The sequence below is a fragment of the Barbus barbus genome, assembly GCF_936440315.1.
Source record: "Barbus barbus genome assembly, chromosome: 12".
NCBI classification, from domain to species: Eukaryota; Metazoa; Chordata; class Actinopteri; order Cypriniformes; family Cyprinidae; genus Barbus; species Barbus barbus.
The window spans coordinates 28,178,827-28,195,416 of NC_136740.1; the positions used below are offsets into that span (position 1 = coordinate 28,178,827).

Consider the following 16,590-nt stretch of genomic DNA (forward strand, 5'->3'; position numbering starts at 1 on the left):
AACTGTCAAGGGTCAAGAGCCCAACAAAAGGAAACGCTGGTCTCTTTGATGGTGATGGCGAAAGCATCTAAACCTCTGTTATTTCTCAATAAAACCTTCTCTAGACGTCTGACAGAAATAAAGTCAATCTGATGCTGTTTGTGGAGTTGTTTAATCAGATTTTAAAGGATTGAAGGTGGCTGAAGTCAGTTGTAGTTCTTGTGTTTCTCTTTCCTTCGGTGATTCTGCTTGATAACAGCAGCTGTTCATCATTAATGGTCAATCATCACATAATTATCTCCTTAACACTGCTTCAATGCTACTTGAACACTCTGTAGTGTGGAAACACATGAACCCTGAGCAGTGTGGGGACTTTGCTGTAAATTATTACATAAATCTTACCCGTTTCATTCACGTATGACTGATGGATATGAATCACATTAAGTTTATTGATTTATGTTACAACTATGTAATCTAAATGGATGGAAAATTGTTATGCAATTGAATTACATATAATGTAAATTTAGACCGAATCATTTTTTAAGGTGAATTGTGTTGCTTGTTTTTTAAATGTATATTCCAGATTAAATGCAATTTAAGTGTGAGAGAATGACACAATAACCTTGTCTTTTGAGCATGCCTTTGTTTTTCTTTCATTTATGGCTGACAACTTCTTTGAGCCAAAATCTAAGGCAGCATCATATGCAGTATTTATTAATATTTAAATTGGCATACACATACACACACATATATATACTGAACCTAAACATAGCAGCCTGATAAAAATGCTAATTTTTGATGAAAATTTCAGATGGAACCAGAGGCTTTTGCATCTGAACTCTTCATATATATATATATATATTCAGTTTTCATTTTACTTTTAAGTTCTAAAGTTTTGTCATTTTGATTGGAAATATTATTACATATTTCTATATACTATAGCTTTAGATTTTTATTTTATTTTAATTTTAGTACTTTTAGTACTTCAACTTTAAGTTTAGGTTTTTTCGTCTAATATTTATGTAATATAATATTCCTTCAGCTTTATTTCAATTAACAAAAAATATTTTTATTCGTTTTTTTGTTGTTGTTACAATAACGACCCTGATCATGCAGTATGTATCTTTTTTCAGAAAGACATTCCTAGAGTGTGTTGCTAAAAATCATGCGACTGCAGACGAGTTGAGAGAAATAAATTTCACGCAGATGGCTCTCTGTAGACAGTAAGGCAGCTCACTAGAGTTTGTAACAGAGCAACTGTCCCTCAGAAGCGGTCATGTGAAGCCTGTGATGGTGTGATCACCCTCCAGCCCCTCTATGAAACTATTAATCAGTCAGTGTCCAGCAGCTTTATTCAAATAATGTGTCCCAATTATGAGCAGCTGTTCCACTTCAACTATATAAAGTCTTTCCCACAAATCTAGTTTATGTTCAGTTAATCAGGAATGTGGTTTTATAATCTCTAAAGCTTTTAGTTTGTAGTTACAATGCTGTTTTAATTTCATGACCTTCAATAAAGTCTAAATACAAATTTGTCTCAACATGCACAACATATCCAATAGGAATGATACAAAACCACAACGGAAATCTATTTAATATCTTGTTTCTCCATAAAGACCAGATGGAGACTTTTACTTTGGTTTCTCATGGCTCTCCTCAGCAAAACACCCCAGTAATCTTTACATTTATTCTTATTGCCTGTCAGTAATTATCTTAACTATTTATATATTTATTTTTATTACAGTATTTTACAATATATATATATATATATTATGAAAAATATATTTATTTTGTAAACACATTTCTATGTTTATTATTTGCCTTGTGCTGTATTATTTTTATGTTGTAGTTTGGTGCTTAATATTTATCTGTTTAATGTATAATATTTACCACAGGACAAACAAAATGTGTTTTTGGTGATATCCTTTATCATTTGTATTTAGGCCACTTTGCTGAAGCTAAAGCAATTCTGAATACCTCCAAGCAAAACAAATTTCTTAGTGAATGTTTTCTTTTTGTCGTTAAAGGTTCTTGAATCTGAAGATGAAGTCTATGGTATTTGAGGACTCCCTGTTTGAGGAATGCTACTTTGAGGATATCACGTCAAGCAACACCTTCTTCAAAAACTGCACCTTCATCTCCACCCTCTTCTACAACACAGGTAAGAAAACCACAGGTTTCACCCTTCTGGGTATAAAATAATATAGCATTGCTGTTGAATGCCGAGTGTGATTGACACATTCAGACGTATAAAATATTCCAGGCATAGTCGTTCAAAGCTTTGATCCTCTATCAGGAGACACTCGTATGACATGTTTTCTTCGGTTAAAATGGCTCCAGTTTCAAGAGCTATTGAATGCATTGAAAATGCTTCAGGTATCCTAGCAACACCAGCGCAGATTCTTCCTCTGCCTGTCTGTGAAGGAATGACAATCTGCTTTTCCGGATTCAGTCGTGCTGAGCGTTTATGATTGCTTCCCTGAGCAGCTTGCAAATGAATGAGGGCTCTGTTCCAAAACCTAGTACACTGCCTACCTAGACAGCATTTTAATGTTTACATGAATGCATTTGCAGATGCTTTTATCCAAAGCATTAGATAGTTCCCTGTCATAATTTACTCATCCTCAAGTCATTCCAAACCTGTATGCATTTCTTTCTTCTGTTAAACACAAAAGAAGTATTGGTAACCAAACCTTTTTACGTCGCATTGCCTTCCATCCTATTTTTTGTACACACTATAGAAGTCAACAGGACCCAAAACCGTTTGGTTTCCAAGATTCTTCAAAATATCTTCTTTTGTGTTACACAGAAAAATGAATGATGGCTGAATTAAAATTTTTTGGGTGGACTATTCCTGTAAAGTGTATTTTATAATTTCATGCATCCCCTGGCATGCAAAATGCTGTTTTTCAAAAGGTAGGTAAATCCCAGAATCCATGACAATGAACTAAATGAATAAATGAATGGCAATGACTATAATCTCTATATCCTGTGTGAATGACCGTTTGAAGGCAGTAGACAGCTTACAAGGTTTTAGTATGGAGGCAAATGTCAAAAATGCAGTTGGTATCTGTCCCGTGCATCAGGAAGTAGCTCAATGCATTAGACCACACACATAAAGATGACTTGTTTTCATACTTGCTGAAGGTAATGACTGAAAAGTAGTTCAATCGTGACAACTCTCAGAAGATTTTAGCATGGTAATGTTTATGACAATGTTAATGTATTTGGTCTTGGCAGAAAAGATCTGCTATACTGCTGCTGCTGCTGGTTATTGCTGATGCTGCAAGCAAGTACGGGAACTTGCTACTGCCAATGCATATGGCGATACAGTGCTGTGAGAAGCCTATTTAAGACATGCAGGTGCTGCACAAATAGCATATAAAATAACCTGTAGCAGATCTACACAGGTGGAGCTGGGGAAGGTGGTGAGTTTCAGGGCAACTCTGAAAGCGTACTGCAAATGCTCAAGTGAATGCTAACCAGCCATTTAAATGTAAAGCAGCAAGCTAATTGGCTGCGTATGCAACACGAACCGATATCATCAGTTACGTTAATGCCCATCTATATTTTCATGACTGAACTATACATTTTCAACTAATCGTGGTGTGCAATAAGGTGGGATCTGTAGAGAACGGTCAAAGCAATGCAAATACACTTACAGTACATATAATGTTTGAAGACTCAAGAGAGCGTGTCAATAGGAGAACAAAGCCAAAACTTGGCAATTTAGAAATCCCGGCAAGGACGTATCCAGAAAAAAGAGGACGTATGGTCACCCTATTGATTCTTACAGCAGTTTGACCTAGAAACGCCTGCACACTTAAACTGGTGTAATGGAGGAATAGCTGCTGCATTGGTTAACGAGAGCCCTCTTCTGTTTCTAGATTTGTTCAAGTACCGGCTGGTCAACAGCAAACTCATCAACAGCACTTTTCTGCATAACAAAGAGGGCTGTATGCTGGATTTCAGCGATGAGAACAACGCGTACATGATCTATTTCGTCAGCTTCCTTGGCACACTTGCTGTCCTTCCCGGGAACATCGTGTCTGCCCTGCTCATGGACAAGATTGGACGTCTAAGAATGCTGGGTAAGAAAAACAAGTTGCATCAGTGCTAAATCGTTTTTGGAGCTCAGAATAATATGAAGTCTTTTTAAAAATAATAAACTTTTTTTTTCTCTCACTCTCGTCATCTGGTGCAGCGGGTTCCAGTGTGATTTCCTGCGTCAGCTGCTTCTTCCTGTCATTTGGAAACAGTGAATCTGCTATGATCGCCTTGCTCTGTCTATTCGGGGGCATCAGCATTGCGTCGTGGAATGCCCTGGATGTGCTAACAGTGGAGCTGTACCCCTCGGACAAGAGGTGAGCCAAGCTCATATTTCTGTTATTATTGTGCATCTATCACATTCATCCTTTTTTCTCTGTGGATGCGTATTAAACAGTGATCCCAATACATATTTGAGCACTTATGCCACATGTTACAATGCATATTAATTAATTAGATAAAAAAAAAACAAGATTCTCTTCTCCTTTAACAAGAATGTTTGCATACGGTGTAAAATGATTAGAAAGATTAATAAATCAAATGTATGTCAGTAATTCTGTGCTGCATTGCAGATCAAATACATCATAATTTAGGGCATATCTAAAAATTCTCAGTCAAAATGAATGAAGTCTCAGCGATTCTGCCACAAAGTGCTATGCTTTATTTCTAAGAAAATATGTTGAAAGTGCCTGCTTAAAAAATAAAAGTGCTCTTTAGTACCCCTAAGAGTTCAATCGCTGAACAACCTATTTCAGAAACGTTTTGGAGACATTTACAATATCATAAAAAATCACAAATAACTTTGTATTTACCAAAAAATCCTGAAAAAATGTATCCGCTTTCACAAAAATATGAAGCAGAACAACTGTGTTCAACATTCATAATTATACCAAATATTTCTTCGGCATATTACAATTTTTTTTTTGTGTGCAGTGATGCCATAGAACCATTTCAGTTCCACAAAGAACCTTTTAGTGAACAGTTCTTATAAGAATCATGTTTTTCTTTGTCTGAAGAACCTTTTCAACTATAAAGAAGCTCTTCCGCAATGAAAAGGTTCCATGGTTGTTAATGCTTCTTTGTGGAACCTTCAGTGAGAACCTTTATTTTTTTAAAAGTGTAGAATGACTTCTGAAGGATCATGTGACACTGAAGACTGACTTTTCACCATCATCACATTTTAAAATATATTCAAAATAGGAAAAAGGTCATTTGTAATGATATTTCACAATATTACTGTCTTCACAGTTTTTTGAACAAATAAATGGAGCCTTGGTGACCATAAGAGACTTTCTTTATAGACTGATCCAATTTATGACATTTTTAATCGTTTTCTTCTTTTCCACAGAACTACAGCCTTTGGGTTTCTAAACGCCCTCTGTAAATTAGCTGCAGTTCTGGGCATCAGCATCTTCCAGTCGTTCGTGGGCATCACTAAAGCGGTGCCCATTCTCTTCGCGTCGGGGGCTTTGGCAGTAGGAAGCTTCTTGGCTCTCAAGCTTCCTGAGACTCGCGGTCAGGTGCTTCAATAGTGCAGCGTTCCAGCATGCAGGTGGCGGCGTTTGAGTTTGGCCCTGTCCGTGAGTGAGCAATGCTGGAAGCATTCGACACAAATCCAACATTTACAGATATCTTCATTCCTCCAATATGTGCAGGCGTATTATTATTTCAAATTAATTTGATTTCATTCAGATCTACATGTATAGATATGTTCCCTGCTGATGTCTCACTGTCTCACAGGAATATTGGAAACCCCGTGTGTATGTGTAGAAAAACTGCCGTGTTAAACACATTCCAGCTTTGCGTTATGGAATGAATGTGAAATTTAACATGTTCATTTTGACTTTCCCTTTAATCTTCATCCGAGCCATCACGTGATTTGGAAACCATCACTGAGGACACGTGAAATCAGTAGGTAGATATATTTGAATGGACAGTGTTGATCTAGTGGTGCTGGTGATGGTTATTGTTGTTGCTTTACTCTAGTCCGTTATGTCCCATAAAACGTAAAAAGTGTGTGATGCCGCAATTCTCTGCACTCCTCACTTTTTAAATGTTTTAATGCATTAGCACTGACATCACATTACTATATACAGTGGTTCACTCATTTTTGGTTTTAAGAATTCAAATTCGGTTGTTCTTTCAAAATGTCTGATTATTGACGGTGTTCTGCATGCAATGAAGCGTGACGATTCATAAGAATATGCTTGAAGATAGTGAACATAACTGATGGAAGTGCTCTGTATTACACTACCTAGGATTCTTAGGAGATTATGTAAAATATGAGATAAGTGATGGGTTGTATGGTTTAGTATGCCATTATTCATATTTGCATTGTTTTATGCTACTATCATACTTTGTCCCAGAGTTTGTGTTCCTATTGAGAGCAGTTTTAGTTGCGTCGCTTTTGAATGTGCGCAAACATTGAGACAAACGTTACATTCGCCCCGTTTTCATACAAAAATCCATTGAACGCATAAGAAAAAACTAAAGGAAAAAATGAACAAATGAAGCACAATGTGATTTGATTAAACTGTCAAAAACAATAGTTTTATTTTGATGATTATGTAAATTATGTATTGAATATAAATATATAAAAATTAGCTGTAATTCAAGTCTGTCTGTTTGAACACTCAATATCAAAAAGATATTTACGTGTTCAAATGTTGAACTAGTATCAACATATGTTTTAGATAGATTCCATTTGATGTATGTATATACAGTTTATCTGTTCATTAAGGGATTTCAGTTTTTTTAATCAAAGCAAATATATTAAAAACACTGATTTGCAGCACACACAATCTCCCTCCTTCACGTTTTCTCTTGTGTTCTTGTAAAGAAACAGGTATCCGTCTGTGTGTGGGTATGTGTGTAAGTATGGAAGTATGTGTGCTTGCATGTGAAATGTTGAGTGTTCTCTGAATATTTGTATTTATTTATATAACTGTTTATGAGAGTTTGATTTTATAGTATTTTTTACTTTGAGTATCTGTAGAAACCGATGTAGTGCCACATGCAGGGTGAATTTTTTTGCTGTATAATTGTTGACCTGATGTTCAATTCTTTGGTGACTTGGTAGCAGTAACTGAATATAGCATCAAAAAGAAGTGAAAGTCAAAACCCAATAGATTTTAAAAAATAAAGCAACATTTGATAGAAAGCAAAAACCAAGGATATCCCATTAGGACAAGCAACTTGTCCAATTCTGCTACATTTTACCAAGCACAATTAATACTAGTTCCATGGAGAATCATGGAAAACTGGTTAAATAACCAGATAATGACGCAAAAAATAATTCAGAGAAGACAAAACCCCACCTGGCTGGAAGCTATTTTCAGCTTTGTTGCTTGTAAACACAGCCAGCGCTTACAAGAACACCGTTTTGGTGTCATTCTCAACGTTCTTTACTGCCATTTTGTAGGATAGCAGCCATATTATGTGCTCAGAGTAGACACACGATACAACCAACCATTTTTAGATTTAAACATACTTCAACCAAAGTGGTTACCAAACGCAAACTATTCATTTTAGGCACAAATGTTACTTTCAAGCTCTTAAAATGTTAGCCTTACAGCCTATTTTAATTGGAGAAAGTGGCATTGCGTCACATAGTTCTAGAAACTGCCGTCCCTGCCGTGACCGTCGGTCACCAGAAGTGTCACAGATGCTGTAGTGACAATCTTTATGTGTGCCATTTGTGACCATGCATCTTTAATTGCCAAATATTTTCTACTTCCTCGGTTTGTACTGGCAGATCTCACATCACGGCACAGGCAAAAACGTAATTTGTAATACATCGACGTTTTAGCAGGGTGTGGTGAGCCAAACAGGAAAAGAGACTGAAAAACAAAGTTTTGAGGCTATAGACATATCTCTCAATCAGGTGTTTTACTCAGATGGGACACACTTCATGCTCTTGCAAACGTTTAAAACGAGCCGAAAGCTGGTTACAATTTAGGGAAGGCTTGAAAACGATAACTATTAAAGATTTGGATGGTCAGTAAACTACATAGGCCTAATAGTTTGTACGCACCAATCATCTGTTATATATATATATATTGAACTTCTTTCACGTCACTTTCAAAATGGCCCATTGGAAACATTTCCAAACAGTCCTGCAGTTCTTCACACCTCCAACGTGCACCTGTTGTTCCCTTCATTGAATTACAGTGAGTATGTCATAATTGCTGTCGTATGCTGTGAATTACAGTAACTAATCTCAGTGAAGCTATGACTTATCTGTGTACAAGCAGTCCTGGATTTGGTCCTCACTTAAGATTGTGTACTGGTTGTAAGAGTTTTGGGTTTTGTTACAGGGTCTTTTGTATTTCTAAACGTGTTCAGTTAGCAACAATCAATCTTGTGTGCAAAAAGAAATCAAAGCAATAAGTGGTAAACATGTTCGCTCTGCCCCCAAACTATTGGGCAAGAAAGCACACTAAAATATCCGCTGGCCATATTTGATGAAACAGCAGCAGAAAGAAAACAACTGGCCGACATCCGTGTACTCTACAAATATACCATAGGTCTTCTGATGCTTTTGTCCGTTTCAATGTATTGCCATAATTTAAATGTGACAGAGAGTTTATCACCTTATCATTGTACTGTGCTGTAGAGATTGTAGATGTTTGTATGTAAATGAATAAATATGTGGAATAATAAAACAAAAAGATAAAAATGTTGAACATGAGAAATAGAGTACTACTGTATGTTGTTCATTTTGTGATTTGTTTTTTTGTACATGAGAATTGAAATGTTGACATTATCGCTGAATATAGAGACTATTCCATCCTTTCCAAAATGGTTCTGTATTACAGTTTGTGAGAGATTTACTTTGCGTTTTTTGACTCGTATTCTGGGGATCGGACTGCGCTTGTGCAGTTCAAACTCTCCCTTAATGGATTTAAAACATACATACAAATAATAAACAAATGGTATAATGCTTGAATAGATGATTGCAGTTCTTCACGCACCACTCTGACAAACTTACACTCAAGACAATTCTGTCATTGTTTACTCGCCATCATGGTCTTCTTCTTTTGTGAAACACAAACATGAATGTTTTGCAGAAGGTCCAAGGCCTGGTTTTCATGCAAACAGAAATAGGCTACTTGGTGGTTGGCTCAAAAGAAGAAAAAAAGAAAATACTGTAGTAAAAGCAGTAAAAAAGTATGTAAAAATTAAGTAGGCCTATGACAAGTCTGCTATATTCCAGGGTTTATTACACAAATAAGCAATTAATTTTTTTGTTTGTACTTACTACCTCTGATATGTAAATCTACAATAGTGATATGAAATACATAACAGTAGTTATGTTGTCAATTTACAGTAACGTAGTCTACAGTATGTTATGGAATCACTGTATAAACAGTGTTGGGGGTAATGCATTAGAAGTAACGCGAGTTACGTCATATTACTTTTTTCAAGTAACTAGTAACTTTTCCCATTTATTGGCTGACAGGTCGCTGTGTGAACATGCTGTTACTGTAGTTCTAGACTAAATGTGAATGTGCATTCATTCATCCCACTCGCAAAAATCAGATTTAGTATTCATCAAAATGAATTAAAACAGTGAAATGCAAACTCAGAATATGATGCAAAACTGCAATAATTAAATATGTTAAACAACACAAATGTATCTAATCCCATTTTATTAGCCAATGTCTTTTCTGCTGACCTTTGATGATCCAGTTCAACTATACTAATAAGCAAAAATGACTGATAAACTAACAATTGTGCTTCATTGTTTTTTTTATTGCTGAAGAGCGTTGAACCTTCTTCTCCTGCGTTCTACTGTACAGACGTGGATTTACTTTTCCTTCAGCCTGAGGTTTATTCATTACACTTTTTGGTGTGAAAGGGCTTTTACATTTGCTATAATTAGAACTAGAAACAATCAAGCCCTGCTCATATTTAAACAGTAACGCAAAAGTAACGTAATGCATTACTTTCCATAAAAAGTAGCCAAGTAACGTAATTAGTTACTTTTTTAGGGAGTAATGCAATATTGTAATGCATTACTTTTAAAGGTAACTTTCCCCAACACTGTGTATAAATATATATAGAATTAAAATGGTTAGCATAGGCCTATATATACTTTACGATTTCTGTTCGGCAATTTATTTGGCGCCAAATTAAAATAGAATTTTAAAAATATATATAACTGGAACAGGACTGAAAGATTTATCTCTTGGTTATAGACTTACATGTCATAGTATGTTACAGAATGCTTAAGCATCTTCTTAAGTCCTTAAGAAAGCAAACTGTGCTTGCGGTGTCAAACCTCAACAATCAAATCCAATTCTTATAGCCTGTGTAGCCTAAATCTACAATATAATGACAAAATATGAAATAACAGTATTTACGTGTTAACTTACGGAACAGTAGCCTACGTACAGTATGAAATCACTGTATAAACATATACAGAATTAAAATTTTAGTATAATTTTAATTTATGCAGCTGCTGGTTGCACCCTCAAATTCAAATTTTGTTCGAATGTTTATTTGGCGCCAAAATAAAATGCGCGCTCTGACTAACTTTACTGCCTTGTAGCCGAGTTTTGAGGTGTTGCTTTGTCTGAAAACTAGGCTGTTTATGTAATGTGTAACCAAACTACCTCATGTCTCTGACGCAGCTTCATGTCCCTCCGTTAGGCGGCAGTAATGTCATTTCATCCGTCCGCTTTCCAAACAGTGAAGGAGGATGTGCATGAATCACTTCCTGTGTGTATAAAACAAAAACAACACACCGGAGACGAAAGGTGAGAGAAATGATTTCGAGATTTATCGTCATTGCGCTGTTTAAAATGTAAACCTGTGCAAGAAATTAGACTTTAAAGAGCAGCGATGAAGGCAAATCTAGAATATGACACCTTTCTGGATGTTTTATGAAGCTGCATGCAGTTTGCGGCTTAATATACTATTTATTCAGCATGACATTGCTCGATGAGATTGTTACGTGTATCTGGTGCACCGACGATTGTTGCAGTTTACTTTTATACAACATTTGACAACGTTTTAACAAGTTAGTCCACGAGTATTGGCACGTGCAACCAAACTGACCTGGGAGGACAGAGGTCAGATTAGGTTACCATAGCAACATAGTTCTATCATTTGCATCATGTTCTAGATTCTCTAACAATTAATTGAGCATATTGGTGAATTTTAAATTATTTACATGTTGCCATTTTTTTTTTTGCCAGTGTTTCTCTGATAGTTCTCTAACTTTTGACATGAAAAACTGTAAATTAAAAAAAAAAAAAAATCAAGTTTGTGTACAAATAATCAAACAAACCAGTCTGGAAATGTTATTTTAATTGTTAATCACTCTAAAGTTTGTTCTTGTCTCCTTATTTACAGAAGTATCTTCAATATCACCTTTAGTAAAATCCCTAACAAAAGCTGAAAAAGTAATGCATTAACTTTCTAAATTACGTGAAACTTTGAACTATCCCTTTAATAAAAAATATAAAAACATTATTTCCAAATTTATCTATCTATCTATCTATCTATCTATCTATCTATCTATCTATCTATCTATCTATCTATCTATCAACATAAACATAGATATCCATTCTTGTTGATAAAATAAAAAAAAAATTAAAAGAAATCCGTGATATAATATAATACTCTTTACTGAGAAATAGCTAAATTTAGCTCTTTAATCCTGTTTATTTCCTTGCAATTTTGTAAATAATCAAGTTTAAATGTTTTAAGTTGAACAAAGCATATTTCTGAGTCTGGTGTAGCCTTTTATAGAAATACTTCCTTAAAATTGCAACACAATTTTTTTTCTTATGTTTTTAAAAGATGAGAACTAATTAAAAAAATATAAAACAGGAATAGAATTGATAGATTTATCTCTTTATTATAGCCTTACATGTCGTGTATTATTCAGTATATTACAGAATAAGTCCTTAAGGAGACAAATTGCCAAATGACAGCCTCGTCAAATCACTCCTTGACAGACATTTCTCACTGATCTTTGATGTTTTCCTGCAGCTGTTCTCGTCTGTGCCTGATGCTGTCCAGTGCTCTCCGCTGCCTGCGTCCCTCCACCTGCACCCTTGCCTTAACCAGACAGCTGACCCATCACCAGCCCCACATGGGTCCTGTGGAGACCACAATACGGACCAAACTGGCCCAGGCCCTCAAACCTGAGCACCTGGAGGTCCTGAACGAGAGTCACATGCACGCCGTACCCGCTGGTTCAGAGTCCCACTTCAGAGTTCTGGTGGTGAGTCCTCAGTTTGAGGGTCTTTCGCTCTTGCAGAGACATCGGCTTGTAAACGAGACCCTGCGGGAGGAGCTCAGCACCTGCGTTCATGCCCTCGCCATCCAGGCTAAGACACCCCAACAGTGGAGCAACAACCCCAGCCTGGCCAAAAGCCCCCCGTGCATGGGAGGATCCAAGCATGATAACACGATGGCTGAGAAACTGAAGGCGGGTCGAGACTGACAGATAAAATCTTAGTTTCGATGGGTATTTAACATTATAATAATCAAATATGAAGTTTTATCAGGTTTTTTTTTTGCACATTTGCTTCATGCATATTTCTCATCTGGAGCTGATCGGGATATTTAATTGACTTCATACAAACATTATTGGCTTGGACTGGTTAAGTACTATAATAAAATGTGATTTATGCTTCATTTACATCAGAAGGAAGTGCTTCTCGTTTTATCACATGGAATTTAAATTATCACCAAAGTAGTAAAATCTTTTATCATTAAGTATTAAATCTATTATTTTTTATTTAAAAATTAATGAAAACTTTTAGGAAATAATGTGTAGCACAGCCCTGCATCTTGAAAAAAATATTTCTGCTGATTTGTCAAAAAAGAGGCCTAATTTTATGATGCTGAGTTCAAAATCTTGCTTGTAGAGACCATGTAGAAACAGAAGATGAGCAGTGTTGCTGTGGACAGTCATTATGTTATACAAATGTGACCCCTGGCCAATCAGAATAAAGTGTTCTTTATCTTTCTGGCTTCTATAACTGGATTGTATCGTCTCGCATCTCTAGTATCTGTACAGTAACTGGCAGAAATGGCACCACTAGAGGGCAACAGATCATCAGAGTGCAGCTGTGTCTGTATAACATGAATTCTGTGGAGTGGTGCCTCTTCCACTTGAAAATCACTTCTGGTTATGTAATTGAATATAAGCAGAGCTTCATTTGTGGCAAAACAAGTTTGATGTCTGAGACCTCCAGAATTGGATCTGGCATCAGTGTTAGTGGATCCTCCACTTTAAACACATCTAAAAGAAGTTATTTGTTTAGCAAAGCAATGCTAAAATTATTAATTAAAGCAACAAATATATGTAGGCTCACAATCCTTATGTCAACTTTTATAATCTAATATCTAGTTTAAATATCAACAAGTTATAGAGGTGAAGGATATATTGTAGGTAGATGATGTGCAGAGAAACAGATCTGCCTATGACAGGAAAAAAGCATCTATTTTCAATATATGTTTTTTTTAAATCAACCTAATTTAGCAAGAGTACAGTAGACTCTGCACACTAAATCCAATTCGATTCTATTTTTTTTTTACAACATCTGACAGTTATTTACTACATATAATTTGGCACAGAACTTGATTTATGATGTCAGCTTAATTTATTGCACAACTCTCTAGAAAATTCAAGTTGGTCAGTTGCAGCATTTTACAGTCAAATATATTTATATAACCACTAAACTGTATAATTGTCAATTTCCTACATTGCGGTGCTAGTTCATGCCTCTTGTATCACACTATGTACTTCTCACATTCTCAAATGAATATTTCATATGGTAAGTATTCACGTAAAGTACACTTACCCAGTCATTATGGCAAAATTGACTTTCTCCTTGTGTCAGGGTTATGCTTTGTAATAATTATTGGCTTATTGTGCATCCATTATTTTCTCTTAGTGATACTTGGTAAATACTGATAATGAGGGAATTTTGTTATGAACATGCATAAAACAACATCTAAAGAATAATCTATATGTTAGAGAACCAGATTAGTATTAAATATTGATGTACACTACCATTCAAACGTTTGGGGTTAGTAAGATTTTTATTTTTTTGCTCTTATGCACAACAATGTTGCATTTACCTGATCAAAAATACAGTAAAACAGTAATGTTGTGAAATATTTTTGTAATTTAAAATAACACTTTTATGTGTTAAGATTTAAATAAATCTTAATATGTGACCCTGGACCACAAAAGCAGTCATAAGGATCAATTTAAAAACAAAAAATATTAAGATTTATACATAATCTGAAAGATGAATAAATAATCTCTCCATTGATGTATGGTTTGTTAGGATATACCAATATTTGGCTGAGATACAGGTATTTGAAAATCTGGAATCTGAGGGAGCAAAAAAATCTAAATATTGAGAAAATCGCCTTTAAAGTTGTCCAAATGAAGTTCTGAGTAATGCATATTACTAATCAAAAATTAAGTTTTGATATATTTACGGTAGGAAATTTACAAAACATGTTCATGGAACATGATCTTTATGTAATATCCTAATGATTTTTGGCATAAAAGAGAAATCGATCATTTTGACCCATACAGTGTATAGTTTGGCTGTTGCTACAAATATACCTGTGCTACTTAAGACTGGTTTTGTGGTCCAGGGTCACATATATTTTGAAATGTAATATATTTCTGTGGTGCAAAGCTGAATTTTTGAGCATCATTACTCCAGTCTTCAGTGTCACATGATCCTTCAGAAATCATTCTAATATACTACTCTTCTTACCAATGTTGAAAACTATTGTGCAGCTTCATATTTTTGTGGAAACTGATACATTTCTTTTCAGATTTCCGTTCAAAAGAACAACATTTATTTGAAATAGCATTTTTTGTAACATTACACATGATTTTACTGTACTTTAAATCAATTAATTGCATCCTTGCTGAAGAAAAAAAAAAATCTTACTGACCCTAAACCTTTTTTTAAGTGTTATTGTGCAATTCATATTATGTCTTCCTGAGGTAGGTAGATGGTTTGTCATCAGTGATGAGGGGTCACTGCTGGAGAAGTGGACAGAACTGTGCTTCATCACTGAAGTATGGAGTCAATGGAAGGTAAAATAGGTTTCCCTCCTGAGTTCCTCCATGCGGAACTGATGACTCCGATCACAAAGCCAGTGAGGAATCAGAACAACTGGTGTCGTCGTTTGGCTGGAAAAACAGCAACATGACCGTTTTATGGCTCTGTCCATTAGAGAGAGCCCCGGAGTGATCCCACACAGGTCAAACCAAAGTGTGTTTAACGCTCACCTTCTCAGGAATGCACGGACGTTTCTGAAAGTGATTTGTGTGCTTGAGCTCCAGGTGCGGCGATGCCTGAGAGATACATGATTGTGATGCAAGCCAGAACAGGAAGGCCTGTAGCGCAGGTGGGGTTATATGGCCGAGCGGCTGAAGGCTGATGTATCCTGAACGGGGTCACGAGGGCTGCCAGGGTGGCAAGGTTCAGTGGGAACCGGCCTGGTAGTGCGTCACAGCGGGGAGAGTGATGGTGCCAGGCCTGGCTGGGACCCTGGACGGTGCGCCGTTCCCGCCGGCGTTTGATTTACAGGCTTGTGCTGGATCTGGGCTCCCTGACACAGCTGACCTCTCTAGGTTGAGGGTCAATAGGTTAGGGATGGGTGCACCAAATGGCCGTCTGAAAAAGCTCCTATAGGGACCAGCCGTCTCTATGGAATAGTCGTCTACGTCTGATGCACTGTTTGTGTACTGTGGGGGGTGACACGCTTACCATTTGCTGGGAAACGTTCACATGTAATGTGAAGAAAACTCACCAAGTCTGTGGTGCTCAAAAAACAGCTCATTCTGCAAAACATCTCATACTGTGTTTTTTTTTTTTTTCATAAGACAGAAGGTCATTCAGGTTTGGAATGACATGAGGGTGAGTAAATGATGACAGTTTTCATTTATGGGTGATCTATTCTTTTAAAATAAGTGTAGATGCTTTGTGTCAGATTTTTCCATCACAATCATGTGTATCTTTGTATTTCAAGCCACTGTTGAATACCTGAGCTCTAAGCAAAGTTTGCATAGTTTTCAAATTTCAAACAAAGAGTTGAAACAGTGCATTCAGAGAGGATATTCTCTGGACTGATTGTTTATCAGTTTTGGAGGCAAAGTAGACAATTAGATTTAAGGTGAGAGTAATAGCTCATTAAGTCTTTTTAATTTAGAGGATTTTTTTTTTTTGGTCCGGCTGCTCGGCAAATGAATGAGACTACTGAAAGAGAGGAAAGACAAAGCTGAAATGGGGAGGACAATATCCTTGTGTGGGAGAATTAGTTACACTCAGTAGTCCAAGTATTCAAAGCCGAGAGGAGATCAGCAGGGATTAAGACAAAATCTACACAGGTGGGTGATGGGGGTCACATGACAGGACATTACCTCGTTGGGACATTAGCGAGTAAGACAGGATGATATTTGAGTGTTATTTAATGACTCGGCTCATAGTGAAACACGATCTGAAGCATACCACGCTAATAAAAACAACAAAAGACTTGTAAATCTTTCCAAAAATGTAACACAATCCA

At 36.2% G+C, this 16,590-nt stretch overlaps 2 protein-coding genes across 3 annotated transcripts in view; both read left to right on the forward strand.

Moving 5' to 3' along the window:
• The window catches only part of LOC306878172 (synaptic vesicle glycoprotein 2A-like), a 39,039-nt gene extending 30,067 nt beyond the window's left edge, over window positions 1-8,972 (forward strand). The window contains exons 10-13 of the mRNA XM_079430351.1: window positions 2,007-2,140; window positions 3,867-4,070; window positions 4,184-4,343; window positions 5,375-8,972. Of these exons, the coding sequence (XP_079286477.1) occupies window positions 2,007-2,140; window positions 3,867-4,070; window positions 4,184-4,343; window positions 5,375-5,558 (682 nt within the window). The 3' untranslated portion in view covers window positions 5,559-8,972. The remainder of the gene's footprint in view (window positions 1-2,006; window positions 2,141-3,866; window positions 4,071-4,183; window positions 4,344-5,374) is intronic.
• Window positions 8,973-10,557: 1,585 nt separating this feature from the next.
• Window positions 10,558-14,946, forward strand: LOC306877716 (bolA-like protein 1). Of its 2 annotated transcripts, XM_079429651.1 has the most exons (3): window positions 10,743-10,787; window positions 11,386-11,435; window positions 12,028-13,867. In XM_079429651.1, the coding sequence occupies exon 3, from the start codon at window positions 12,047-12,049 to the stop codon at window positions 12,482-12,484; it is 438 nt and encodes a 145-aa protein (XP_079285777.1). In that variant the 5' UTR covers window positions 10,743-10,787; window positions 11,386-11,435; window positions 12,028-12,046; the 3' UTR covers window positions 12,485-13,867. The 2 variants fall into 2 exon arrangements, with proteins under 2 accessions (XP_079285776.1, XP_079285777.1); XM_079429650.1 differs by lacking the exon at window positions 11,386-11,435 and having other exon boundaries at window positions 10,558-10,787; window positions 12,028-14,946.
• Window positions 14,947-16,590: the final 1,644 nt, after the last annotated feature.

Bases quoted from the DNA above. Each gene is read 5' to 3' on its own strand.
- LOC306877716 (XM_079429650.1), top strand. From the start codon at position 10,690: ATGTCATTTCATCCGTCCGCTTTCCAAACAGTGAAGGAGGATGTGCAT. The intron at 10,788-12,027 runs GTGAGAGAAATG...GTTTTCCTGCAG, and splicing joins CAACACACCGGAGACGAAAG to CTGTTCTCGTCTGTGCCTGA.